The sequence below is a fragment of the Cygnus atratus genome, chromosome 3 (genome assembly GCF_013377495.2).
Source record: "Cygnus atratus isolate AKBS03 ecotype Queensland, Australia chromosome 3, CAtr_DNAZoo_HiC_assembly, whole genome shotgun sequence".
NCBI classification, from domain to species: domain Eukaryota; kingdom Metazoa; phylum Chordata; class Aves; order Anseriformes; family Anatidae; genus Cygnus; species Cygnus atratus.
The window spans coordinates 107,680,910-107,706,142 of NC_066364.1; the positions used below are offsets into that span (position 1 = coordinate 107,680,910).

The following is a 25,233-nucleotide window of genomic DNA, read 5'->3' on the forward strand; positions in this document are numbered from 1 at the left end:
TCGTCAGGATGGCAATGGCTGATGTAATGATGACCGGACCCGTCTCGCCGGGACCCATCTCAGCCCCGTATCTCATTTTGCTGAGCAGAACGTCGGAGTTTATGGCAGTAGGAAGGGCGCTGCGCAGAGACCTTTCGGGCCCACATAATTCGTGCAGGTCCTGTGGAGCCAAAACCGCCTTCTCCATGAACTTTGGTCGAGCATCGTGGCACCTGGGCATCCGTTGCCCAGCGGTCCCCTGGCTCCCGTTGGGATCAGGATAACGGCAGTATCAGAAAGTGCTATGGTGACTCTGTTCCAGCGCTTCCACTGGTGCAGGCATACAAGCTGGGGCTGCCAGTGCCAGGGGCGGCTTGTGTCGGCGCGTGCCCTCTTGTTGCGTTGGCTCGGCATTTTTGGGGGGCATTTCCTTTTAAAGTGACCAGTTTCCCCCCAGCAAAAGCATTTGGAGGATCTGGCATGGAAAGCCGCAGAAGCCTGCATTAAAAGGTTAACCTGATGCTGTTGGGTGTCCACCTTCTGACACGCATCTAGCGTGTCCATAAGTGCAGGATTTCGCAGGGTTTTTAAGATCCGTTGGCAATCTGCATTAGCATTTTCAACCGCCAGCTGTTCCAACAAAACTTCCCGAGCTGCAGCATGATCTACTTACCTGTAAAGGGCACCTATCAGCCTGTCCAGAAATTGCATAAAAGAATCCTGCGGCCTTTGCTTTATGGTGACAGAAGACTCTGTAGGCTTTGCAGCATCTCCGCATAACAGATCACTGTCTGGTCATCCTAGGTTTTCGACTGCTTGTTGGCCCACTAGCCGGCGCCGTTGGCTAGCCCACGCCACGAGTTGAGTGGCTGTTGGAAGTATTTGTGCTGTAGTCTGACGGTGGTGCGGCACCAGCACGTGCGTTTCAGACACTGACTGCAAAAAGCTCGTGGTGTATGGAGATGGTATGGTCACAGGAACCCCCGCCTGTCCCCAGGTGTCTGGGTATGTTGTTTTAGGGTGTCAGACATCGTTCGCCATGCTGTGAGCAGCCCACCGCTGTTCTGTCACCTCACCTGGCTGAGTCCTGGAGTTTAAACCCTATTTGGTGTCAGGTCTCAGACTTGTAGATTGGACTAGAGTCAATCCCCCACACAAACAGCATTTTGAGATCTAGGACCGGTATAATTTTCCCATGCTTTTATCAAAATGTTTTGCATTAGAGTTAACACCATTTTCTGTTCCTGGGCTGTTTCGCTCCCCGTAGTCCTCGGCTGCTTACCTCCATCCCGCCGAAGGCGATGAGTCGTGCACGAGCTCGCTCCCTTGCAGCGACCCACGTTCGCCACCGGTGAGTGAAGTGCTCCGGGCGCCTTTTGGGGCAGAGGGAGAGGCACAGCCTCCAACGCGCCGGATCGAAATCCCACTTTACTAGGCCACGTGTGCTCTTTATACACCCTAGGCACGGAGGCCGGTAACTTTCCACTTGTACCCGCAGGAGGTTTTTTCACGGTGCTTTTCCGCACCGTGTCACGCACTCCCTCAGCGCCGCTGTTTTCATACCAGCACTCCCTCACCCCGTCCTCCTCCTTCTCCCTTGCCCCTCCTGGCCCTTCCCACGGCTCCCAGCCCCTTAGTTCACCCACAGTTAACCCCTCGCACGCTTCAGCCCCCCCACAGCCGCTGGCAGCCCGGGGACGGAGCCCCCCCCCCCCCCCCCCCGCTCGGCTGCAATGAAGGCGTCGACCCCGACCCCCGCCGCCGGGCCGTGGCGCGCAGCCGGAAGGCGGGAAGAGGGCGGGCGGCGCCGATTGGCCGAGAGGGACGGCGGGGGGGCGTGGCGCGGGAAGGGGCGCGGCAGGGGATTGGCGGGCGGCGGGGGGAGTGCGGGGGGCGTGGCGAGGGAGGGGCGCGCCGGGAGGAGTGGCGCGCCCGGGGCAGTGGCGCGCCGGGAGCGGGGCCGAGGCCGGAGCGGGGCCGGGGCCGAGGCCGGAGCGGGGCCGGGGCCGGAGCGGGGCCGGAGCCGGAGCCGGAGCCGGGGTCGGGGCCGGGGCCGGGGCCGGGGCCGGAGCGGGCGGCGGGATGGTGGACAGCGTGTACCGGACGCGGTCGCTGGGGGTGGCGGCGGAGGGGCTGCCGGACCAGTACGCGGACGGGCGGGCGGCCCGCGTGTGGCAGCTGTACATCGGGGACACGCGGAGCCGCACGGCCGAGTACCGCAGCTGGCTCCTGGCGCTGCTCCGCCAGCACCGCTGCCGCTCCGTGCTCGACGTGGCCTGCGGCACCGGGTGAGGCAACGCGCACCGGTGAGCTCCCCCCCCCCTCCCCAGCCCCTCCGAGCCCTCCTCAGCACCCCTGACAGCCGTGTCCCCAGGGTGGACTCCATCATGCTGCTGGAGGAGGGCTTCCAGGTGACCAGCGTGGACGCCAGCGACAAGATGCTCAAGTACGCGCTGAAGGAGCGCTGGGAGCGGCGCAAGGAGGAGCCCTTCGACCGATGGGGTGCGGGGCTTGCTGGGGCGACGGGGGGAAGCTTGTGGGCAGGGGGTGTTGGGGGGGGGGGGGGGGGGGGGGGCGCTGCCCTCATGCCTTCCCCTGCACTGCAGTCATTGAGGAGGCCAACTGGCTCACGCTGGAGAAGGACCTGGAGAAGCCAGGGGACGGGTTCGACGCCGTCATCTGCCTGGGCAACTCCTTCGCGCACCTGCCTGACTTCAAAGGTGAGGCCTGGGGGTGGTGGCGGGAGGGCTCGGGGAGGGGGGGGGTCACATACCCACATATACCCTTACACAGAGCCTCCCAGGAGGCTGAGAACTTTCCCTAACTCATGCCACGAGTGGATTACCCGAGGTGGCATTGCTGCGTTGCAGCGTGCCGCCGGGGAACGTGCCCCAGTTCGTGGCACGAGCGGGGCCACCGAGCCCCAGGGTGCTGGGGCTGCGTGCGTCTGTGTCGCGTCCCTGGCAAGGCTGAAGGCACACCCAGACTCGTGCCACAAGTGGGGCTGTGGGTTCCCTGCGCTGCCCCAGCGAGGCTGAGAACGTGCCTGAGCTCATACCGTGGGTGGGGCTGTGGGTTCCCTGAGCTAAGAGATGGGGGGGGTGGTGGTGGGGGTGCAATGATTTGTATATGGGTGAAATGAGGGTGGTGGTCCTGTGGGTACGAGGGCACAACCCCTGCCTGGGGACGCTGCGGTTCCCTCCCCGCAGGGGACCAGAGCGACCACAAGCTGGCCCTGAGGAACATCGCCAGCATGGTGCGGCCCGGGGGCGTCCTGGTCATCGACCACCGCAACTACGACCATATCCTGGCCACGGGCTGCGCGCCGCCCGGCAAGAACATCTACTACAAGGTGGGCGGCTGCCAGACCCTGCCCTACCCCAGGCCCCTCTGCCCCAAACCCATTCCCCAGCCCCTTCACCAGGTCCTCAAGGGGTCCGGGGAGCTGGGCCGTGCCTGGTCTGGGGGCGGCCGAGTCCCCGCAGGACACAGCCGGCCTCCTGCGCTCCCCAGAGCGACTTGACCAAGGACATCACCACCTCGGTGCTGCTGGTGAACAACAAGGCCCACATGGTGACCCTGGACTACACCGTGCAGGTCCCCCCGACGGAGGCGGGGGCCTCCCCGGAGCTGAGGTGAGAGGGGGCCGCGAGGGCGGTTCCTGGCCAGCGCCGAGCTCCCCGGCCTCACCGCCGTTGCCTCCTTGCAGCAAGTTTCGGCTCTCCTACTACCCGCACCGGCTGGAGGCCTTCACGGCGCTGCTGAAGGGTGCCTTCCAGGGGAAGTGCCAGCACAGCGTCCTGGGTGACTTCCAGCCCTACACGCCGGGGCAGGCCCACATCCCCTGCTACTTCATCCACGTCGTGAAGAAGACGGCATGAGGGGGCTGCGGAGACGGGACTTTGGTGGTGGAGAGCTCCGAGCAGCTCTGGGGACAAGCAGGGGGCTGGGGACATCGCCGTGACCTGCCTGGGAGCTCCCTCCTGTTAATTAAGAGCATCTGTGAGAGCTACCGGAGCCCGTGGTCCATGTGTCCGTGTATGGGGCGAGTCACCTTCTGCTACGGGGGGACCTGGGTGCCCAGGGAAAGGAGTGCCAGACCTTGGGGGGAGCACAGGGGGGGGTCACGGGCCCAGCCTCACCCCATCTCTCTGCCCCTCGCTGCTGCCAGTCGCCAGGAGGCCAGCGTGGGCTGGCTCCTGGGTGGCTGCGCATCCCCACCGCTGCACGCCTGCTGCAGCACCGCTCACGGGGGAGGCCAGCAGACACCCTTCTCCCTCGCACCTCCACCCCCCTTTTCCTGACGCTGCTCTCAGCCCTGATCCCTCGGCATGGCTGCAGCCCCCTCCTTGCCCGCCCTGGGGAAGAGGTGGTGGCCACATCGAGCAGCGCGTCACGGTCACGGCCGGCTCTGCCTGAACACGCTCAGGAGCCGGAGCAGCAGCGCTCAAGGCACTCAGCTGGGTTGTCACGCACCAAGTGCCTGCGGCTGCGGGAGGACCAGCCTTCTGGGGAGGAGCGCGCTGGGGTCCTCACCAGCCGCACGTGGTGCAGCGATGCGGTTGGAAGCAGTCCTGGGGCAGGCAGCACCAACACCCCCCAGGGCTGGGGCGCCCACGGCTCCCTGGTTTAACCTGGGACTGCCCCTGAGCTGCGGGAGCAGCTGCAGCGACCTGGCAGCTGACTGACATGCACAGCTCAAGTGTGGGATTTCTTTGGCACCCCTGGCAAAGGCCAGGAGGCAGCGCGCGTGCAGCAGCAGCAGCAGCGCCAGCTGCGGAGCGAGGCGAGACAGGGCCTCGGGGGTGTCTGGTCCAGCTCACGCTCAGCGCAGGTTGGCTTAGAGGGGGCAGCTCTGGGCTGCTCCAGCCAAGGGTTGGGTTGAGTATTTCCAAGGCTGTGACAAGCTTTTCCTAGTATCTAGTGGGAATCGCCCTTGCTGCCACTTGTCCCCCTTGCAGCTCATCCCGTCACCAAGCTCCTCCAGGAAGAACGGGGCTCCCTCTGCAGGCAGCAGCGAGATTTTCCTTCATCTTCTCCCAGCAGAGCAAGCCCCACAAGGGTGGGTGGCCCCAGCCATGTGCCTGCGCTCCCCGCTCCCTGCCAGACGCGGGTTCCTCTGGGACACCCAGTCCTCCCAGGGGCTGGCAGGGCCTGTCCTGAGCGCAGCGGACAAAGATCTGAGGCCAGGCAGTGCCGCAATGGAGCAGAAACCTCTATTTATTCACGGAGACCGCGTCAAGGCCAGGCCTGCGGCAGCAACATTGCCCCACGTCCCAGAAGTGACTGCCTCCAGCCTGCTGCCAAACTGGGTCCAGTTTTGGCCTCGCTTTCCTGTCCTGAAACACCCCTGAGCTGCCCACAGCCACCAGACTCAGCTTCCCCCCGCCTGGGGTCACCCTGGCATGTTCCTGGCAGCGCCGTGGTGCTCCTCTACAGCTGAGGGACTGCTACAGAACCCACCACCCAGGGCAGCTGAGCAGAACAGTGCCTGCACACGGAACTGCACGGCCACTTTTTCAGCCCAGCTCAAAAAAGGGGTCCACCAGCAGGGCGTCTGTTTTTGCCCCAGTTCTCTCGCACCCTTAGCGCATCCTTCCCTTTGTTCCTTCGGGCCCACCTCCGCTGAGCGTTAGCAGGCAGCAAACTTCTGCTGGATGTGCCTGTACCTGAGCAGCTCCTGCTCAGAGACCGATGGCTGCAGCCTCGCGGCAGCCTGCAGGAAGTCTTCCATGGTCAGGATGAGAGCAGAGCTCTCTGTGTCCAGCCCTGCATGAGATAGAAAACGGGAAAAGACTGAGAGCAAGGCGCTAGGGCGGCTGGTGAGATCCAACATCCCTCTCTCCTGCCAAGGGAGGGAAATTGGCCTGGAAAGAAAACCCATACTTCTCTTTCCCCCCCCGGGGCCAAGCACTGGAGGTGGAGATGCTCACACACGTCGAAACTGCCTGCCAGTAACCCGCAGCCTAGCACGCAGAGAGCCCCAGAGCCACCGAGGCTCTTCTCCCAAAGCCCAGTTACTGCCAGCAGCGGTAACCGCCCTCTCTGCCCCTGAGCTGGGCAGCCACAACACCTGGGATGGGCTGGGGTCGGGCTCCCACCTTCCTCGATCCATTCCACCTTGCGTTTGACAGCGCACATCATGGCGTCCGAGCACAGCGCGTAGATGTCTGCTCCTGTCAGCTGAGCCGGGCATTTTTCTAGGATGCTGCTGAGATTCACAGAAGGATCCAGTTTAAACCTGCCAAGAAATGAAGCCACAGTTGTAAGAGCCACGGGACAAAAATAAAAACAGTCTGGTAGATATGCAGCAGCCAGAGTGACTGGGGAGGAGGAATCAGAGGCCACAGAGTCACACCCCATGTTTAGCAACTTCTGGACTATGCTCTGCACGCTCCAAAAAATCAAAGGGCTTTGTTTGTTTGTTTATGTTTGTTTGGTTATTTTGTTTTTTTAACCACAGTCATTTCGCTTTGAAACATCCCCACAGCAAGGTCCTCTCTCCTGCGAAGCAGGATCAAAGGCAACTTCAAGTTCTCACTCAGGGAAATTAAATGCTCTGCACACCTGGGAACAGCCTGCAGCCAGGGCTGAATAAGAACACGCTTAATTACAGACAGCACGAACCACTGGAACACCAAACCATCCCATCAGAGCCACACGGCAGACAGCAGCAAGCCTCCTACGGCACGAACGAGAGCACAGCACTGGAGGGCACGACTGCCAAACCGCACGGCGTGAAACGATGCTCACAGCCCGCCCGCGCTCTCACGTCTCCTACTAGCTTGTCCTCGAAAGGAGCAGCGATGACAGCTACCCATTACACAAAGTCTCTGCAAAGGCAGATGCAGAGCAGATGCTCTGCTGCTCACCCAGCTGTTGAGGTGTTAAGTCCACACCCAAATTGCACAGCCTGCTCTTCTGCTTCCAGAGATGCTCTCGGGAGCCCAGAGAAGCTGGAGAAGCAGCCAAACCCCGCTGCTCGGTGACCCCCACACAACCAGTGTTTTCTCTGGGAAGACGCACAGAGCATAGGCTGAACAGCACCCCTCAACATCACAAGACAAGAGGCAGGACGATGAACAGAGCTGCCTTCACCCCCGGTTCTGGAAAGAGCAGCAGATGTGCTTGTGGAAGTCTTGCAGAAAGCAAGTGGGAACTTCCTGCCCTGTTGGTGCACTGCAGCCTCACCACACGGCCAGGATCCTCAAGCAAGGGGTGGCTTGCTCCTAGGAAGGCTGCCACCCACTGCAAGGTGGTGGAAGGGTGCTGCAAGGGGACAGGGTCACTCACTTCCTGGTGACTGCACTCAGCACCTGCAGCTGGGACTCCCGGTCTTCATTTATGCCCACATACACCAGCTTGTCAAACCTGTCAGCAGAGAAAAAGAGAAAAGAGACGGTCAAGAACAGGCCCAGAAACACCTGGCACTGGTGCTCAGCCCCGTGCACCGAAAACTGAGAGGTAGCCCTGGGGCAGCTCCTTTTGCTGTCAAGTCCACAGACAACAGAAGACTCTGAGGGTGGTGCAGATGCTGGAGGTCAAGGTTGCTCTTCAGAGGGGCCTTGGCAGGCTGGGGAAATGGTCTGACAGGAACCACATGGGGTCCAGCAAGGACAGATGCAAAGCCCTGCCCCAGGATGGGCAAACTGCAGGCACGAGGACAGGCTGGGAGGCAGCTCTCCAGAAAAGACCCTGGGAAACCAAGACCTACCGCCAGTTTGGTGCCACGGCAAGACTCCTACTGCCTTGCTCTGCTGCTGGGGCAATAACCGGAGTAGGGGGGGACATAACGAGCACGGTATCTTGTGCTGCTGCTACAGCTATAGGCTCTGGCCTCACGTCAGCTGCCTATCTTCCCCAGAAGCCAGGGCAGGCTTTAGGAAGAGTCCCTGTGGGGGGAACGTGGCAGAGACCCAGCTCAGCTCATCACCGGCTGAGGTGCTCCACAGCCCTGCCCTGAAGCAAGGCAGGTAGGAGGCGACGTACCTGCCCGGCCGGAGCAGCGCTGGGTCCAGGAGGTCAGGCCTGTTCGTGGCTCCAATGACAAACACCTCTCGGCTGGAATGAAGGCCGTCGAGCTCAGCCAGGAGCTGCGAGACAACTCTGCAGGGAGCAAGACGGGACATTCACAACTGGGCCCTGAAAGGAGGAACAGGCGAGGCCACTAAGGGTCCACGTCCTGGGCTTCAGCTCCTACTTCTCTTCCCTGGAACAGCCCGGACACAGCCGCCCAGACCTCTCTGGGCACAGCCAGCGATTGTGTGGGCTCATTGCAAAGTCAGCACAAACCTCTGGTACCAAGACAGTCCTTCATACTTCTGCTTGGCTCTGACCCCTTCCAGGCTGGCTGCACGTGCTTACAACTTGCTATCAGACGCTGGCAACACAGACCAAACATAGGCAGGCACGCATGCCTAGGGATCAGATTCCCCACACAGATGTGCTGGTCAATCCCAACTCTCCCTGCTATGTGGTGCTGCCCAGCAAGTTCAGCTGCAAGACTGCCCTGTCAGTCAGTGCTGGGGACGCCCCGGTGGGCCTGCGATGCTGCCGACCGGTCCTCAGGGCAGCGAACAGCACACGGTGCAGATCTAGTTCTGCAAACCACGGGGCTCCAGGACGTCTGGCAGCAGAGTACTTCAGTGCTGCGCAGGCCTCCCGGCACGAGGAAACCTCAACCAGTTTCTGGCATTGCCTGAGCCAACCAACACAAACCATACCCAGCCCCTTCCAGGGCTGTTGGTCTGCGTATGTGAAGATGGGCGCTGTGGGCACATGGTGGCACTGCAAAACTCTGCAGAACCCCTCATGGATGGAGAGAAGACTGGAGAGGGACTATCAGCTCAGGATAAGAGCCCTGGGGGAAGTCACCCTGTTTCTGGGTATCGCCAAGCTGTACGTGCTTTGCTTCTACCAGAGGCAGCTGAAAGGTTTCCCACCGCAAGGCAGGGGTGTGAGGGATGACCTTGGAAGAGGCCAAAGGGAACAGTTGGCAGCCACAGAAGCAGTTGGAGGAGGCTGAGTTTTAACCAAATGTTTGCACAACAAGCTTGGGCAATCAGGAATCTGCTGCAATGCAAACAGCAGTACTATGAGCCTGAGAGGGGAGACACGCCACGCAGCGGGTTTGAAGGGAGCAGGAAGGGAAAAGGGAGATAAAGAGCTGGGATGGACTCTGCCTCGCCGGGCCATCCCGTGCACCCCTAGCTGAGGCAGGCATGCCTGCTCTGCCAAGGACACGCTACGCTCACTCACCTGTCCATGACACCCCCCGAGTCTCCACTCCGCCCACGATTTGGGGCCAGGGAATCCAGTTCGTCAAAGAAGATGATGCAGGGAGCAGCTGCCCGGGCTCTGGCAAACACTGGGAGGAGACAGAGAGCACATGAGATGAGAAAGCAGGAGGAGCAATCAGCGGACCCCAGTGGAGTCACCAGCAGAGAAGAGCTGAAGAGCTGTGGATGGAAATGAGCTGCCTGCTGCCCTCACCACCGCTCTCTACTCCAGCCAGAGGGGCTCAGAGAGAGCCAGACTGGCTGTAAGAGACTGCTGGACATACGCCCTCGCTGCCTGCTGTGGAAGGGAGTTTGGAAAAGCGGTTTAAGCCCTCCCACCTTCCCTCCGGCACCACAGAGCAGCCCCTCTTGCCACACGCAGGCTCAGGACGCTTCCACTCACCGTTACGCACGTTCTCCTCGCTCTGCCCCACGTACATGTTGATGAGCTCTGGCCCCTTCACGCTGCAGGGGGAGAAGGGAGCTGGTTAGAGCATGGCCAGCCACTGCTAGGAGAAAGTCAGTCCTCCCGCAAGGCTTTTCACCTAAGGAAGGTCATGGTGCACGTGGTTGCCACGGCTTTCGCCAGCAAGGTCTTCCCTGTCCCAGGAGGCCCGTACAGCAGCAGACCAGAGCGGCAGAGACCCAGCGACAGCAGTTCTGGGTGCTCCAGGGGCAACTGGATTGTGTCCAGGATCTCCTTCTTCACCTCATGGAGCCCACCAACATCCTGCCAGGACACGGAGGGGATCTGCACGAGAGGGAGAGTCCCTGTCAGCACTTCTTCCTGAGCCTGCCCGTTCAGCTCTTGCTCCGGTCATCAGCCTCTCGTGCTGCGGGGCAGCAAGTCAGCCCCTCACCACACTGCCCAGCCACGTGAGATCCCCCTAGGGACACATGGGGGAAGGCTGAAAGAAGAAAAAATGGACCTAGCAACTTGTGTTTAGGCCACTTTGTTCCCCACGGTGCTTAGACTGAGCAAGGGCTTCACAACAGAGTGACAAAACCTGGGCTACTGAGACCTCTGTCGCGTGAAGGAGGATGTGGAAGACAGACATCCTGGAGGACACCGCAAAAAACTAGCTGCTTTTGAAAAGGGAAATGCAGGAACAAAATCCATGGGTTTACAAGTAGGTAGGGATGGGGCCAGCTGCAAGCATGCAAGGGAGGATTACTGAGCGAGGAAAGACAGCAAACTTGAGAGGGGGGAGCCACGCCACTTGTATTTTATGCTAAAAGAACCTTGGAGGAGGAGGATGCTCTGCGCAAAGCCTTCGAAATAGCAGGAATGCCACAGCCTGGGTGACAGATCCCCCCGAGCCAGAGCAGCTCTCGTGGGAACACACAGAGAGAACAAAGCCCCAGCACACTTCCCCCAGCTGCTGGCTGGGTGGTGAACAGGTGCCAGCGCAAACGGGGAGTTTAAAAATAGGCCAAAGCTAAATTCTTTCCCCCTCCTTCGGCTCCCTCCCCTCTTTGGGCTCTCCTTCCTTTGCTACTCGAGATGATGTTATCACGCTTTTACTCCAGCCGTCCAGCAACTCCGCCGGAAAATCAGGTCTGACAAGATAAGGATTTCTAGAAAAAAACCTTCTAAAGCAAGAGATCACAGGCACTCTTCCTTCACCGCTGATGAAGCGAAGAGCTGCCTTCTCCCCCACACTCCTGCTTATGCTGCCTCTCCCTAGGAAAAGCTCTGCAGACATCAGCACAAGAGCTGGAACGCTGCAAGGTTGTTTTCAAAGGAGAACATTGCAACTGTAGGACATGCCGTAGATGCTGCTGGCAACTGAAGTTTGAAATCATTTTTTTCCTCAAGCTGGCATCCCATTAACTGCAAGAAAAAACGTGTGACTAACCAGAAAAAGCAAGCACGGAATTGAGAGTTACATACGTTGAAAGTATCCGTGCCTGCTAATGGGCTTTTGGAACCCTAGCCAATAACTAAGAAATCGATAAAGGATTGCAAAATACAAGCAGAATTAGCTTCCATTCACACAGCTCGCTGCCGAGCATGCTCTGTGGTTAGTATTTGTCTTATAGTGAGTGAACTGGGTAAACACACCTCAAAGCAGAGCTCGTTTGGTTAATTCATTAATTTATTAGATACCGAACAGCCCCAGAGCAGCTCCCAGCTGACAAGAGCAGCAAGGCGATACCTTGCTTGGGCAGGACCGCAAACGGGCAGCTGGGGAAGGTGCCGGAACAACTGCTCTGAGGACTGTTCCCAGCCCTGTGCTGAGCGCAGTCACTTGCACGTGGGGGCGGGGAGAAGAGGCTCTGATCAGCGCGCTTGGTCCCGACACCGCGCTGCCCAGCAGAAGTGGTCACCCCAAGTGCTGTTTCCCTGGTCACGAGCCACCAGAGGCAGAGCACGCCCCTCCCAAGAAGCTGACCCTGCTGGTTTTCTCTCACCCCCCACGGCCCTCTCCTCCCTGAAGGATCCCCAACTTTTCAAACTGCCCGGCTCTCAGAAAAGCCTGTGCCAGCAGCTCGAGCCATGGTCAAGGCCACGGATCAAGTTTAAAGCTTCTCACACGAGGGGAAACTCCCTCTCCAGCTTGTGCCACACGCTCTCTGTTCCTGTATGCCAGGCAGCTGGAGAGACCTCAGCGAGGCAGCGGCCTCTTGAGAGGCTGAGCGGTGCAGCCTGGCACCCCTACTGATGAAGCAGTCTCCAATTAGAGCTGCAAAGGCTTCCCCGAGCAAATCCAAAGCCAACAGGGTCCAAAAAACACACCTGGACTGTTTTTCGTGGCTTGGGGAGTATGTGGAATGAGACAGCAGGAAGCAACATGCTCGGGCACAGCACAGGTCTGGCAAAGTCTGTGAGAAGTATCTTGAGCCACAGAGAGAGAATCTTTAGAGAAACAATCCCCCCCCTCTGCCCCAGCATCCTACCTTTGGGGCTCCCACTGCCTGCGAATGGGCATCGTGCAGCTGGTCCAGAGCAACGCTGAAATCCTCCTCAAGCACTGGGAAGCCAGCAGTGCAAAAATCTTGCTCTACTTCCTCACTCAGTCCACCCGGGAAACTGGCAAGGAAAGAGAAGGGAAGGGCTCAGGCACTGCCCGGCTCCCAGCACGGCCAGGCTCGCTGCATCCCCACCCTCCCCGCCTCCTGCCAAATTGCCCGGGCTACCTCAAGGCCTGGATGCGGGTACAAGCAGCCCGGCTGCTGTGGGACAGCAAGGCACAGCAATCCCCCAGCACAAAACCCTGTGAATGCGGAAACAAACAGCATCAGTTCAGTCCCTGACCACAGCTCCAGCCAGGCCATAAAAGGTGTATGGGGAAAGAGTCCTTGCAGAGTTGTACTCTGAGCTTCCGTGCTTTGATTAAAGGCTCTAGTTTGTCTTGTTTGTGTTTTTTTTTTTCCTTTCCATTTTTCAAATTGCCTTCTAGCAGAGCAGAGCATCAACCAGCCCTCTGCAAAAAGCGTAGGGCCCTTAGGCACTAGAAATCTGCAGTTACAACTGACGTCTGAGGACCAGGGTTAACCACTGAAGATACTGACTGGGCTACGGGAGTTGTCCCTTTTCTCCACGGCCAGACCCGGGAGGCTGGCCCAGCAGCCCCGTCCTGCCATATCACAGGGCCGCCCCTTGCCACGTGTCGCTGTGGTTTCACTCACTGCAGTCCTGCGGGCCAGCTTGGCTAGGTTCACTTCTTTGCCCAGAGGAAGACTGGCAGTCAGCATGCTCAGCATCGACCTCCTCTGCTCCTCGGAAAGGGCTTCGATTTTCACCTCATGAAGGAAAGCAGTCTGCACGTCTGTAGGAACGTCCTGGGGTCTGCAGGTTGTGCCGATCACCAGGACTGGGTGGCTGTTGAGAAAGGGGGGCAGGGAAGGGCTGCAGTTTTGTGGAAACCTCCCTCTCCCCACTGCTGTCACCCAGATCACATTACGCTCCAACAGTTTGCCTTTCCTCTGAGAAACACGCACGTACTAGCCAAGCTCTCCCATCCAGCCACTCTCCTCCAGCTTACCCTTGTACTGCTTTCTGAGCCCTGCCTCCAAGACAAGGCCCCTCAAGTGACACCTCACCTCTTCACCTGGTGTCTCCCTCCCTGCTCCCTGGTATTTGTCATCTGCCGCAGGATTCTCCTGGGGTCTAGCTCTGCAATCCCAGCAGAACAGCTCCGCAGACCCTGCGACCCTTGGCATACCTCACAACTATGCCAGCTTTGCTCATCTGAATAAACTCAGAAACCAGCCCAAACCTGGACAATAAGGCCCCCTGATCTCCCCAGCCGCTAAGAGCAAGGGCCCAGTGAGGTACACAAAGTAAATCAGGGAGAGTCTCTACTGGATTAACAACAAAACCGGGCACGCTAGCAACGAAAGCCTCGATGCAACAGCGGCTGCAGCCCTAGGCAGAAGCAAACAATTGTCCTGGGCGCCCGACAAGGTCCATACCTCAGTGCTGGGTCTCTATCCAGAAGCAGCTGGCGCAGAGTAGCGATGACCCTGGCATCCTCTCCCAGCATGTCCCGGTCCCTGCCCAGCAGCTCTATGTCTTTCAGCAGAAGCACGCAGGGACGGTACTGCTGGGCCTGGGCAAAGGCCATCTGTATTTTCTCCTCTGTGGCTCCACTGGTGTCACCGCACAAACTAACGCAATCGACCTGCAAGACAGGCCACACAACGCACGGACTGCAGGGGCTGCAACGTGGACAGCTCGGGGACTGGGAGCAATGCTCGCTTCCATGGAGCCTGCCGTGGGCAATCCGCAGCTGAAAGGGGTTTCAGGATTATCTGACATGCAGAAATGGCAGTTTCCTGCTTCTCCGCAGGAGGACAGGGGAGCAGGAGGGTCTTGTCTGAAAGAGATGAGGACAAGGGACTGGAGAAGTCAGTGAAGGAGATGTCACGGCTCAGCCAACCTATGCTGGAAGGGATGGGAGAGCTGTGGAAGAGAACAAGACAGGGAGAACAAGGTGCCTCAAAGGAACAGAGCAAAGAGCAGAGGAGAAGGCTCGGGACACTGTTCAGCTCAGCGCCACACAGGCTCAGAGTGCAAGAGGGAGGTAGAAGGTAAGAGGAGAAGAAAAAGTTACGGGTGGCTGGAAACCTAGACGCTGTTTACTAGGCAAACACTGCATGAAGTCATCCAAAAAGGAGAGGCTGCTGGTGAGCCCTTGAACAGCAGCTTGAACACTGCTGGAAACACACACTGCTGCCTCCTGGTGCTGAGAGGTTTTACACAGAGAGAAGAGGAAATCCACTGGTTGTTCTGCGGGGTTGCCAGAAGTCTCCAGATACAGCTCCTACACACTGAGAAGCCGGAGGTTTAGCAGCGGATCCGTGACAAAGACTCCCTACAGGACATATTGCTTGGAACAAGAGACGGTGCTGGGCAATGGCCAGGGCTTTATCTGCCTCCCCCACTGACCCACTGTTACGGATTTACTCTCTTAACTGTTCTTCTCTGTCCAAGTAGTGACACAATGTAACAGGACCCAACTTCCAAGCAAAAGAAGAAAACCCAAACGTCCAAAATGCTTAGCTTGTTTTCTGTGAGTTTAACAAGACCCACACAAAAGGAGTAAGCTTATGTTTTCCTTCCACAAAAAGGAACCTTCGAGCTCTCTTCTACTCTAGCTTTCTTCTTCTTCCAAGTCCTTTTAGAGTTTGTGAAGCTCTTAGAAAAGCCAGCCTGCAACTTCCAAACTCCTTGCAAACATAAACCTATAGATTCAAGGACATTAAAGAATTTGAGGAATGCATCCAGACTCTCAGAGCGAACAAAAGGAGCGCACAGAAGGAAAACAGCATTTTTAACAAGTCAGTGAAGACTCTGTTTGTGTTCAGAACCTCAAGTGCTGTTCAGAGAAAGGGGCTAGACCTCATTTTGGCCATAAAGCTTACCCAGTGTAGCCGCAGCTGTGAAAACGTAACAATGGCTGTACTGGCCCAGACCAAGAGTCCACTTAGCCCGCTATCTTGTCGCCATGCATGGCCACAAGTGGCTGTTTAAGAAAGACTAAGATCAGCGTAAGCATTTACAGCCCTCTGCCCTCAGTCCTCTTCCGAGCAACTACCATTCTCTGGGGATTTTCCCAGTCAAACGTGATTTCGTGATAAAAGTAAGATGCAGTAGACTTCTCCTCCAAATACTCTTACCTACCATAAAGAACCATCTCCTTCAGCTTGCCCATAACCTGCCTCCCACTGCTTTCACCTGTCGGCACCAAGCATCGTCCTGGCACAGAGAGAGAAATCAAACACTTTCCACTCTGCGCTGACCACTCAAGATCCTGCAAAACTCTAACAAACTCTCCGAGTGCTCTTTTCCAAGCTGAAGAGCCTGTTCAGCTGTTTGCTGCACAGAAACTGTTCTAGACCCCTGATCTTCTTCATTGTCCTCCTCTGAACTTTTCTAGTTCGGCTTTATGCTTTTGATATGGGGAGACCAGAACCGTGGACGATATTAGAGCTGTGGCAAGACACGGATCTGTGCAGCAGCAGCACCAACTCTCCCGTTTATTTCCTGAAGTATGATCTGATTTTTGACATGTATGGAGAGCAAAGCCGAAGTTTTCATGAAGCCACTGACATAGAACAAAAGTATTGATCCTGACTGGTGACAGTCAGCTTGAAATCCAACACTTTTCATGTAAAGTGTTGTTTTCCAGTAAATTTTATCCGGCATTTTACTGCTCAGTCACTTCGTCTCGTTAAACCTCTCCTCTAGTCCAAGGACAGTCTGTCCATCTGTCTCCTCGTACCCTTAATAGTTTTGTTATGAACAACCACCAGATCTCAATTCATCCTCTTTCCCACAACATTTCTCAATATGCTGAACAGCACAGCTCCCAGCCCAGATACCTGCAGAGCTCCCCTGCTGATTGTGAAGTCTCACCAGCTGTCATCAGCTAAGACTCATCAGACCATCACGTCCCAAACCTTTAACCAGCATTATATCCAAGCCAGGATCTTCACTCGCATCTCACCGCCACGCAGTTTCCCAAACAGCCTTTTCAAATCCCAAGTAGACCGCATCAGTCAAGTTCCCCTCACCACGTGCTTGATGTAACACCTTCAAGTAACCTTCTGAAGGCTCACTGGACAGGACTTGGCTCTGCAGGAACTACAGGGATTCCTTCCCAGTAGCTCACACTCATCCTAGTCTTTGCTAATGCCATCCTTCACTCTAACCTCACAGTTGTGTGTCCTTTGAAGGATGTTTCTTGTTTCCGGTGAATGCCCTTTCCCTGCTGTTCATCTGCTCTGGCTTCAAGTTACTTTTCCCAAGCCCATCCCTATATGACCTATGCAGTCACCCTGTGTTACAGCACGCTGCCCTTCATTTGCCTCCATAGCAGATGTAAGGACTTCCTTACCTCAGCCAACTCTCTTTTTCTAAACAAACCTTGTTTTGAGGTCATTCCCCTTTCCAAAGCCAAGCACAGCTATGGAAGACGTGGGGGCTTTTTTGCTCTCGTGAAAGGACTCTTGGTGTATGGAGGGAAGCACACTTACAGTGCAGCTCTTCTAAAGGGCAGTGAGATTTTGAAGCAGATCAGGCACACGCGTTGCTATCAAACCACCGGCCACCTTTCTTTTGTAGGATTCCTGCCCAGCTGGGGAAGATCTCAGTGTTATCTCTGCTTCACCCTGCAACACGCCTTTCGTCAGGGACAACTGAAAACACCCGGTGCCACTGCAGTTCCTGCCCTCATCACCTCCTCAACTTCTCTCAATGTGTTCAGCTGCTGCCGCCCTCTGGGGTACGGTTCCAACTCGATCCCCTACCCAGTGATGTGAAATCCCCTAAAACGCTACTGTGTGCTGTGCTATCTGTAAAGTCAGTTAGACTCACCAAAATAACAGCTATTAAAGAAAGGCACAAAGGCAACCTCTGGGCCAAGAACCATAGAATCGTCAACCAGCCACAGGAGGAATTACCTTGAAGAGGTGGAGGTTGAGGCAGCTACACACAGCTCTGACAGCCATCAGCTTCCCACTGCCGCTTGGTCCTGAGAGGAGAACGCTGCCCACCCTGCTCAGCGTGGTTGCCCTGTAACACAGAGGCAGTTCTCCCAGTGACTGGGGAGCAGGGCCCCAGCTCTCCCGAGGCGTGACGGAAGGAAATTTAACTCACTGACTGTTCAGGTGAGGCCGAAGTGCATCGCAGAGGTCCTTCACAACACCAGAAAGTCCGGCAGGAGACAAACTGCTCCAGAACTCGTGACTGTTATAGGCTGGGGCAGATGGGACAGCGCTGTTTGTTGAGCCCACCTGTGAGGAAAACAGCACTCTGCAGAACAGCAGCTAAGAAAAGACAGCTACCAAGTGACAGTCTGTCCTGAAACACCATTCTACAAGAGCAGGGGAAGCACAAGCTTCCACAGGCACATTTGGCATCCTCCCTGCCCTCCTCTAACATCTTACCAGATACAAAGAGGTGTTCTGTGTGTCCGCCAGGTAACCCTCAGACTGCTCGCCTTCCACCATGCCTAAAATCTTCCTCACTTTGAAGTAAAGCTCTGGCCACCTAAAGGAAAAACAGGCAGTCTCAATCATGGAGCCAAGATCTTGAAGACAGGAACATCCATCAGCTAGGAGCCAACTGAGAGGCAAGGGTAGGCAGAGAGACTCTTGCTCCCTGGCTGGCTGGCTAGGCAGACCAACAGGACTGTCAACAGCTACAGCTTCTCCTGGTGGCTTCAGCCCATGGGTACTGCTGTACTAACTTCTAACTTCTCATTTTGCCTTCTCAGAAAGAGCAGTCAGGCACTGGGACGGGTTGCCCAGGGAGGTGGTGGAGTCACCGTCCCTGGGGGTGTTCAAGGAAAGGCTGGGCGTGGTGCTTAGGGACATGGTTTTAGCGGGTGACATTGGTGGTAGGTGAACGGTTGGACCAGATGATCTTGAAGGTCTTTTCCAACCTTAAAAATTCAATGATAATCCAAGAAAAACATTTCCTTCTTCCCTTAAAGAGGCAGAAAAACCATCAGCTCCAGAGACAGATGAGAATGGAATCTACTGTCTTGTTTCAAGAGAATCAGGAGTGGAGAAGTACCTTTTCTCTTCAGTATCTATGTGATAGCACCATAGTTTACTGCCACCTACCTAAGGAATTTGTCTGCATTTACATCTAAAAACTCAGCATGCCCAAATGTTGGAACACACAGGATGTCTCCCTCCTGGACAAGCCTACAGGAAACAACAACAAAACACAGCTTCAACACTGAAAAACAGTAAGTTCTTCTTGCATGCCCTCCCCATACCACATCTGTTTTTTACAGAAAAGAACGTAGCTATTTGCACCAATTCATTCCTTCCTTGTGTTCTAAAACCGTAAATAACCACTTAAAGATTTAGCTCGCAGGGGATGAGAGTAGCTGCAACCAGACTGCTAAAGGGAAGACACAGGAGATGAACACTATCAAAGAGCGTCACTTCCCGACAAAGTCACCTTCTTGTGCCTGGCTAATTGCAACAGCAGAAAGCCTCATAACGAGGCTCCTGAAAAGGCTTGGGGGCGGGTTTCACAAGCGAAGACCGCAGCACATCCAGCTTCCCAGTCACTGATCTTCACTCAAAGCTGAAAATTGGGTTTATGGGCATGCCCCAGGAGGGAGGTTTGCGGGCAGTACTTGGGAGCCTTCACCACTGGATGTTGAATTACAAGGAAGGAGATTTGAGGGTGGCTTTTGAGGGACAGGACAAGAGATGCTGCTTGGAATTGAACCTGCGTGAACTCACGGGGAGCACATGTTGCAAACAGACATTTAGGAAATACTCTGTGTAAGCATTCTGCGATTGGTTATGCGCGTAACTGACGTGTATTGGATCAGGATGCCACAAACGCGCAGTGAGGGTGCAGCTTGCAAACAAGGCCCCCCAGGAACAGAAACGTGTGGCTTTTCTGCGTGGCTCACCGGGGAGTTTCAAAGTGCTTGTAGAGAATACGGTCATAGACTCCTCTGGCACTGTAGGCTGGCGAGCAGACGATCTCTACGTGCAGTTCCTTGGCAAAGGGCGGCACGGACAGCAAGGATCGGCTTCCTTTCCCCTCCGCAGCCCCCGCCTTTCCTTCGTACCTCTGTGGCGGGACGAGGGGCACCATGAGCCACCCCGGGCTCTACTCTGCTGCCCCCCAGCCCACCACCCGCTCCCCGCGGCACTCACCTGCAGACAGAGGAGCTCGCCGCCGGCAGGGTCGCAGCCCAGGTTGAAGGCGAGGGCTGGCGCCAGCAGCGCGGTGCCATCGGGGGGCTTTCTGCGGGCGGCCCGCGGGTACTCCCAGGCGGGGGGGCGAGCCAGCAGCGCCGCCAGGTGCTGCCGGGCCTCCCCCTCTGCTCGCACCCGCACCCACTCTCCGTGGAACAGCCCCAGGGCCAGCAGCCCGCGCCGGCTCACCCACACCTCCGCCCCGCCGCCGGCCCCGCCACCGGGGGGCGCAGCCCTCAGCCGCGGCCCCTCGGCAGCCCGGGGGCCGGCGGCGAAGCGGGAGACGAGGGGCGGCGCCGCGGGGCGACGCCAGGAGGCGCCCCCGGCACCGGGAGGCGGCGGCGGCGGCGGGGGGGCCGCGAGCGCCACGCGGGTGCCGCTGCCCAGCAGCCCCTGCAGCGCCGGCCGCGCCTCCAGCACCAGCGGGCCGGGCCCGGGGCCCGCTCCCGGCAAGGCCTCGCCCCTCCTCGCCAGCACCGCGCCCCCCGCCGGCCTCCCCCCCCCGCCGCCGCCGCCGCCGCCGCCGCCGCCCGCCGCCGCCAGCAGCACCCAGGCGAGCGGCGGGGGGCGGCGCAGCGGCCACACGGCCACCCGGCGGCCCGCCGCCAGCCCCAGGCGGCGCAGCAGCGCCCCGCGGAGCCACAGCTCGGCCCCGCGGCGGCCCGCCGCCTCCAGCGCCACGGCGCTCAGCAGCACGGCCTGCGCCCCGCCGCGCCCCGCCGGCCGCACCGCCAGCACCAGCCCTCCCCCGCCGCCGCCGCCGCCGCCGCTCCCGCCGCCGGCCCGGCCCCGCAGCGCCGCGCACAGCGGCTCCGGGGCCAGCAGCAGCGCCGTCACCGGCGCCAGCTCGGCCGGAGGGGCGTCCAGCGGCCGCAGCACCGCCACCGCCATGGGCGCCGCCACGACACCATAGAGACGGGAGGGTAGAGCGGGCGCGGCGCGCAGGCGCACAGGGGTCCTGCCCGCCTCCGGGCATAGAGGGGAGGGGCAGAGCGGCTCGCCCGCGCACCTCCCGGGTCATAGAGTGCCGGCCGGTACCATAGAGAGGCAGCCTCCTCTCAGCCCCCGCCGTGTAAAAGCTCAGAAATTCAGTAAAAGCCCACAAATTCACTAAAATAAACTCATCGCCTTCCCTCGTCCCTTCTCCCACAGACTCATCTAGGTTGGAATGCCACCTCCAAGATCACCCAGTCCAACCTCTGACCTAACGCTACCAAGTCCTCCACTAAACCGTTATCACTCTTATTGAAGCCAGGGATAGAAGAATGGGGGCTTGCTTAATCGTATTAATGATTTCTAAATAAAACAATCGTAATTATTAAAGCCAGGAATGAAAGAATGGGGGCTTGCTTAATCGCTTTAAAATAGATATTGCTGAGTGTCTTCGCTTACTACTGTGCAAATTAACCGAAACAAGGAGTCTCGGGGCCCCTCACAGAAGATGTTTCCTGACAAAAATGGGGAACCTGTCTCAAAAACCAGCTGAGACCAACCTTGTGGTTTGGACAAGAGCCAAGGAGCAGCTGAGTCTGTACAACGGCAGGGGGTCAACTAGTGGTGATGAAGAAGAGTTATCGGACTTCATCCCCACGACCCCCCGACGACCGCCACCACGAGGCACTGTGCAGGCGCAGATGGGAGGAGTTTATGGAAATGACTTCTTGGAGCTAATCTGAATACAAAGCGGGGATATGTTATGAATATGTATAGGCGTATTGGGAAACTTCATGCCTATGTAACTTTTTACTGCATATAACCAAAGCAAGTTGCCGTGTTAAGGTGCGCATGCCTTTGGGAGCTATCCCGCATGTGCCCGGCGCCAAAATAAACCCCATACCTGTGATAGACGGCAAGAATGTTTGTTCATTATTTTGCTACATTAAAGGAACGAAGGGAGTTATTCAAACAGTGGCTGGAATGCTGAGACATTCCCCAGAGACAGGATAGCTCAGGTCCATGGCGGAGAGAACATTGTGTAAATAATAGGTTGCTCAGTCAGTAACGTACTCCCCTGTCTCGAGGACTAATATAACCGAATAAGGAAGAGAGAGAAGGATGGCTGTCTTCATCCGTGCGACCACCAGAGGGACAGAAGTGACTGGGACAGGACGACCCCCTAGCAACAGCTGACGCAGCGGAACCCGGAAGAACTGAATGATAAAAAGGGACTGCAAGGGGGGGGGAGGTTGCGCGCCGCTTGGAGGAGCACGAGTTCCCCCGGCCGCCCAGCGCTGTTTTGCTTGCTGATCGCTTACTCAATAAATTGATTGACTTAATTCAAATTCTTCCGACTGAGAGTAATTTATAACAATACCTACTTTATAACTTATTTGCTTTGAGTTATAGAGTTCTCCCGTGAATCAATATCACTAAGCTCTACATCTAAACGTCTTTTTCTGACCAGCTCCTCACACCCGAGCCGTGCCCCAGCAGTCTTCTGGCTCTGCAAACACAGCTCCTGTGGCTGATGAGCCCACCTAGGCCCTCAGGAGGGCCCTGAGGTGGCTGCGGGGTCTCACGTGAGCTGCCCCACCACAGCCCAGAGACACGAGCAAGGTGCAGCTGTTGCCACACTTAAGGGCTCTTCGGTCCTGACTCCACAGGGTTGGGAGAGGTTTGGGTTGGAAGGGACCTTAAAAATCATCTGTTTACAACCCCTTCCCATGGGCAAGGACACCTCCCACCAGACCAGGTTGCTCAAAGCCCCATCCAGCCTGGACTTAAACACTTCCAGGGATGGGGCATCCACATGCAGGGGTCAGATCATGCTGACACCCACTCCATGGGAGCTGAATGTTGGAGATCTCATTGTCCCCCCCATGGGCTTTTCTCAGGGCAGAGCTGTAGAGCAGAGCTCAGCTCTGGCTCCAAATGTACCCCAGCCGAGTGGGTTGTGTTTGGCACATTCTTCCTCACCCTTCATCTCTCATTCTTACCAGCTACACTCAGACAACGTGCTCACGTGCATTAAAGTTGTTGAAGGAATAACCTTCACATAGATGAGCTAGAAGAGGCTTCATATGTAAAGCTGGCAGCCCCAGCTTTATTAACCTCAATTAAGGTTTCTTCTTGCTCTTCTTGGGGCTGGTGAACATCATGAGGGAACAGACAATAGTGCTGACGTTTTGCAGGGTCTTTACTGGCCCTGCAGATGTGGTTTTGGCCATGCTAGTGACCAGAAAGTCTCAGGCGGGTCTTTCGGACAAGTACTATGCCCCAGCTGTTGAGCCAGACAACTGGAGTTCAGTTTTCATCTCTTTTCATCTACCTGAGCCATTGCATATCCTGTAATGTCTCTTGTTTAATAACTGCATTCTCTTGGCAGTCAGTTTATCTCCCAACGAACGGGAGACAAGTTCAGCAGCTCTAGCTTTGCAGAAGAAAGAGCCTCTGGCTCAGACATTTCCTTTTCCACAAGCTGTGCTGGTTTTGAAAAACTTGTCGTGTGTACACAGTGTACCCAAGTGTCACGCAGAGATACCAGTAGAGCCCCCTGAGCAGAGGTGGCATAGCAGCATGCTGGTGCTGCTGTTCTTAACTCTGGACACAACTACCCTGCTTCCAGTCCCACAGGGTAGTAGTCCAACAGCTGACTTAAAGTCAGCTCAAATGTTCCTGTACAAAGTTGTACTTTTTGTTATGTGCCAAAACATCTCTTCGCTTTCAGCCCAAAACAACCAAGAAAAAAAGATTTGGTTAATGTAGAGTTATATTTCTTTCATTGGTGATCACAAGAGGTAGCTACCATTTCATAGCACTAACTCCAGATATCACAAATGTTTAATACTTCTTCTGTTGATTTCAATGGAAGCAAATTTAGGCTCTTTATTACTATTATTATTATTATTATTAATATTACTAAATATTAATATTAATAAATTGTTATTATTATTAATAATAATAGTAATAATAATTAAAGCAATTTATAAACAAATCAACTGCATGTAAAAAGTATGCAAATACTTGCTCTCCAGAAGTCTGACAATTACAGATTGTCAGGCTAGTGGTACCTCCCATAATAGCTTTCTCTTCTCTTTTTCTTTTAGGGAAGCAGACACCAGTATTGTTTCACAAGCTTCTTCATCAATGAACCAGATGGTTCACCCTCAGCAAGTTTGCAGATGACACAAAACTGGGAGAAATGGCTGACACAACAAAAGGCTCTGCTGCCATTCAGAGGAGACTGGAAAGCTGGAGAGTTGGGCTGAGAGGAACGTCATGAAGTTCAACACAGCCAAACGCAGGGTCCTGCACTTAGGGAGGAATGACCCCCTGCACCACTACAGGTTGGGGGCTGAGCTACTGGAAAGCAGCTCTGCGCAGAAGGACCTGGGAGTCCTGGTGAACAGCAGATAAACCATGAGCCAGCAATGTGACCAAGAATGTGACCATGCCTGCACAATGTGCTCTAGGTGACCGTGCTTGGCAGAGGGGTGGGAGCAGATGGTCTCCAGAGGTCCCTTCCAACCTCAGAAGCCGTTCTGTGGTTCTATGAACAGACTCTTAAGAATCTCCTAGCAGAATGTGGCTGGCGGTGCCTCGTTTCACAGTTTCAGCACAGAACAGCTCCTGAAAGCTTTGGCCTTGACAGAGCATTGTTTTTTTTTATTTGCTTGGTTTGATTTGGTTTAGTACTGACTCATTTGACCAAGAAGGCTAACATTCAGCATCCAGGCTCCACCTCCACATAATGGAAGCAGCCTCTTCATGAGGTTTCTAGTTTCCACTGCCTCTTCCAAACATGTCACGGCAGGGAGTTCCATATGTCTTCCTTTTGCAGTCTCCCAACCAGTGGGGAGAGCTCTTCCTCCGAACGAGGAAGCAAGAAGCCACAGAAGTGGTGAGAAGGTCTCTCCTTAACACTAGAGGTGAGAGCAAGGGGGGGGCTCAGAGTGACCCCTTCTCTTCCCCCCACCTCCAGGCCTCCTACCACACGAGGGCCTCCTCTTTCAGGCCGCAGAAACCCACTCCCCACACGGCCATGTTTGGCCTCGGGCGTGGCACGCCATCACAGGGGCCGTCAGTGAGGCTCCATGATGTCACAGAGGCATCGGCCCTATAAAACCCCCTGCGCCTGGCCCACCACTCGCTGAGCTTCTTGGCCCTCTTGCGATTACCAGCCATGGCTGGAAATAAGAGGTCCTGGAGGAATTGCTGCCCACAATTGCGTGGGTCAGAGCGGTTCATTGAACCCAAGAAGTGGCGGCGGAGGAGTGCCAGCGGAAGCAGAGCGACCGTGGCTGCTGAGGTGGAGCCCATGGAGGTGGATCCAGCTCCAACCCTTGTGGTTTGGCACAGCGTCACCGTGCCAGGGCTCCCACCTGCAAGACGTCACCATTGCAGGAGCGCCCGGAAAGCTCCGTATCCCTGGCACAGCCTCCGCCGCCACCACTAGCTGGGAGAGGCCATCCGGGAAACACCTAGCAGGCTTGCCTGCGGGATGGCCTCCTTCCACATCCCTCATGCCCCATCCCCACCTCTCGGGCAGAGGTGTCATCTCTTCTGCACAGAGTCCCAAGGAGTGGGCAAGAGTGGACTCGGCTTCCTTTGGGCTGCTGCACCGGGGCGGCAGGAGGCCCCCTCACAAGCCGGCACTGGGCCTTGGCTGTCTCAGCCTGAGGACGAAAAGCTGCCTGATGAGGAGGTGCTTGAAGACGAAGCCGGGCCCTCCATGGCGGTGCACAGAGAACAGCAGCGGATCAGACAAAGCAGTGATGCAGACACTGGAGAAGCACAAGTCCTCAGGTGTGCCAGGAAGAAGCGCCGGAGTGCAGCGTTGAGTCCATTCAAGATG

At 56.6% G+C, this 25,233-nt stretch overlaps 2 protein-coding genes across 2 annotated transcripts; one reads left to right on the forward strand and one right to left on the reverse strand.

Annotated features, from left to right (window-relative positions):
* Positions 1-2,033: 2,033 nt before the first annotated feature.
* GNMT (glycine N-methyltransferase) lies at positions 2,034-3,996 on the forward strand. Its single transcript, XM_035558048.2, has 6 exons — positions 2,034-2,267; positions 2,354-2,481; positions 2,586-2,699; positions 3,189-3,331; positions 3,493-3,614; positions 3,689-3,996. Exons 1-6 carry the CDS (start codon positions 2,062-2,064, stop codon positions 3,858-3,860), a joined length of 885 nt encoding a protein of 294 aa, XP_035413941.1. The 5' UTR covers positions 2,034-2,061; the 3' UTR covers positions 3,861-3,996.
* Positions 3,997-5,179: 1,183 nt separating this feature from the next.
* Positions 5,180-21,441, reverse strand: PEX6 (peroxisomal biogenesis factor 6). Its single transcript, XM_035562973.2, has 17 exons — positions 19,398-21,441; positions 19,148-19,311; positions 18,336-18,419; positions 17,655-17,757; positions 17,365-17,501; positions 17,169-17,280; positions 13,677-13,885; positions 12,891-13,083; positions 12,399-12,475; positions 12,159-12,291; positions 9,803-10,008; positions 9,661-9,722; positions 9,238-9,346; positions 7,969-8,085; positions 7,273-7,350; positions 6,081-6,220; positions 5,180-5,748 (listed from the first exon to the last, which is right to left on the reverse strand). Exons 1-17 carry the CDS (start codon positions 20,328-20,330, stop codon positions 5,612-5,614), a joined length of 2,994 nt encoding a protein of 997 aa, XP_035418866.1. The 5' UTR covers positions 20,331-21,441; the 3' UTR covers positions 5,180-5,611.
* Positions 21,442-25,233: the final 3,792 nt, after the last annotated feature.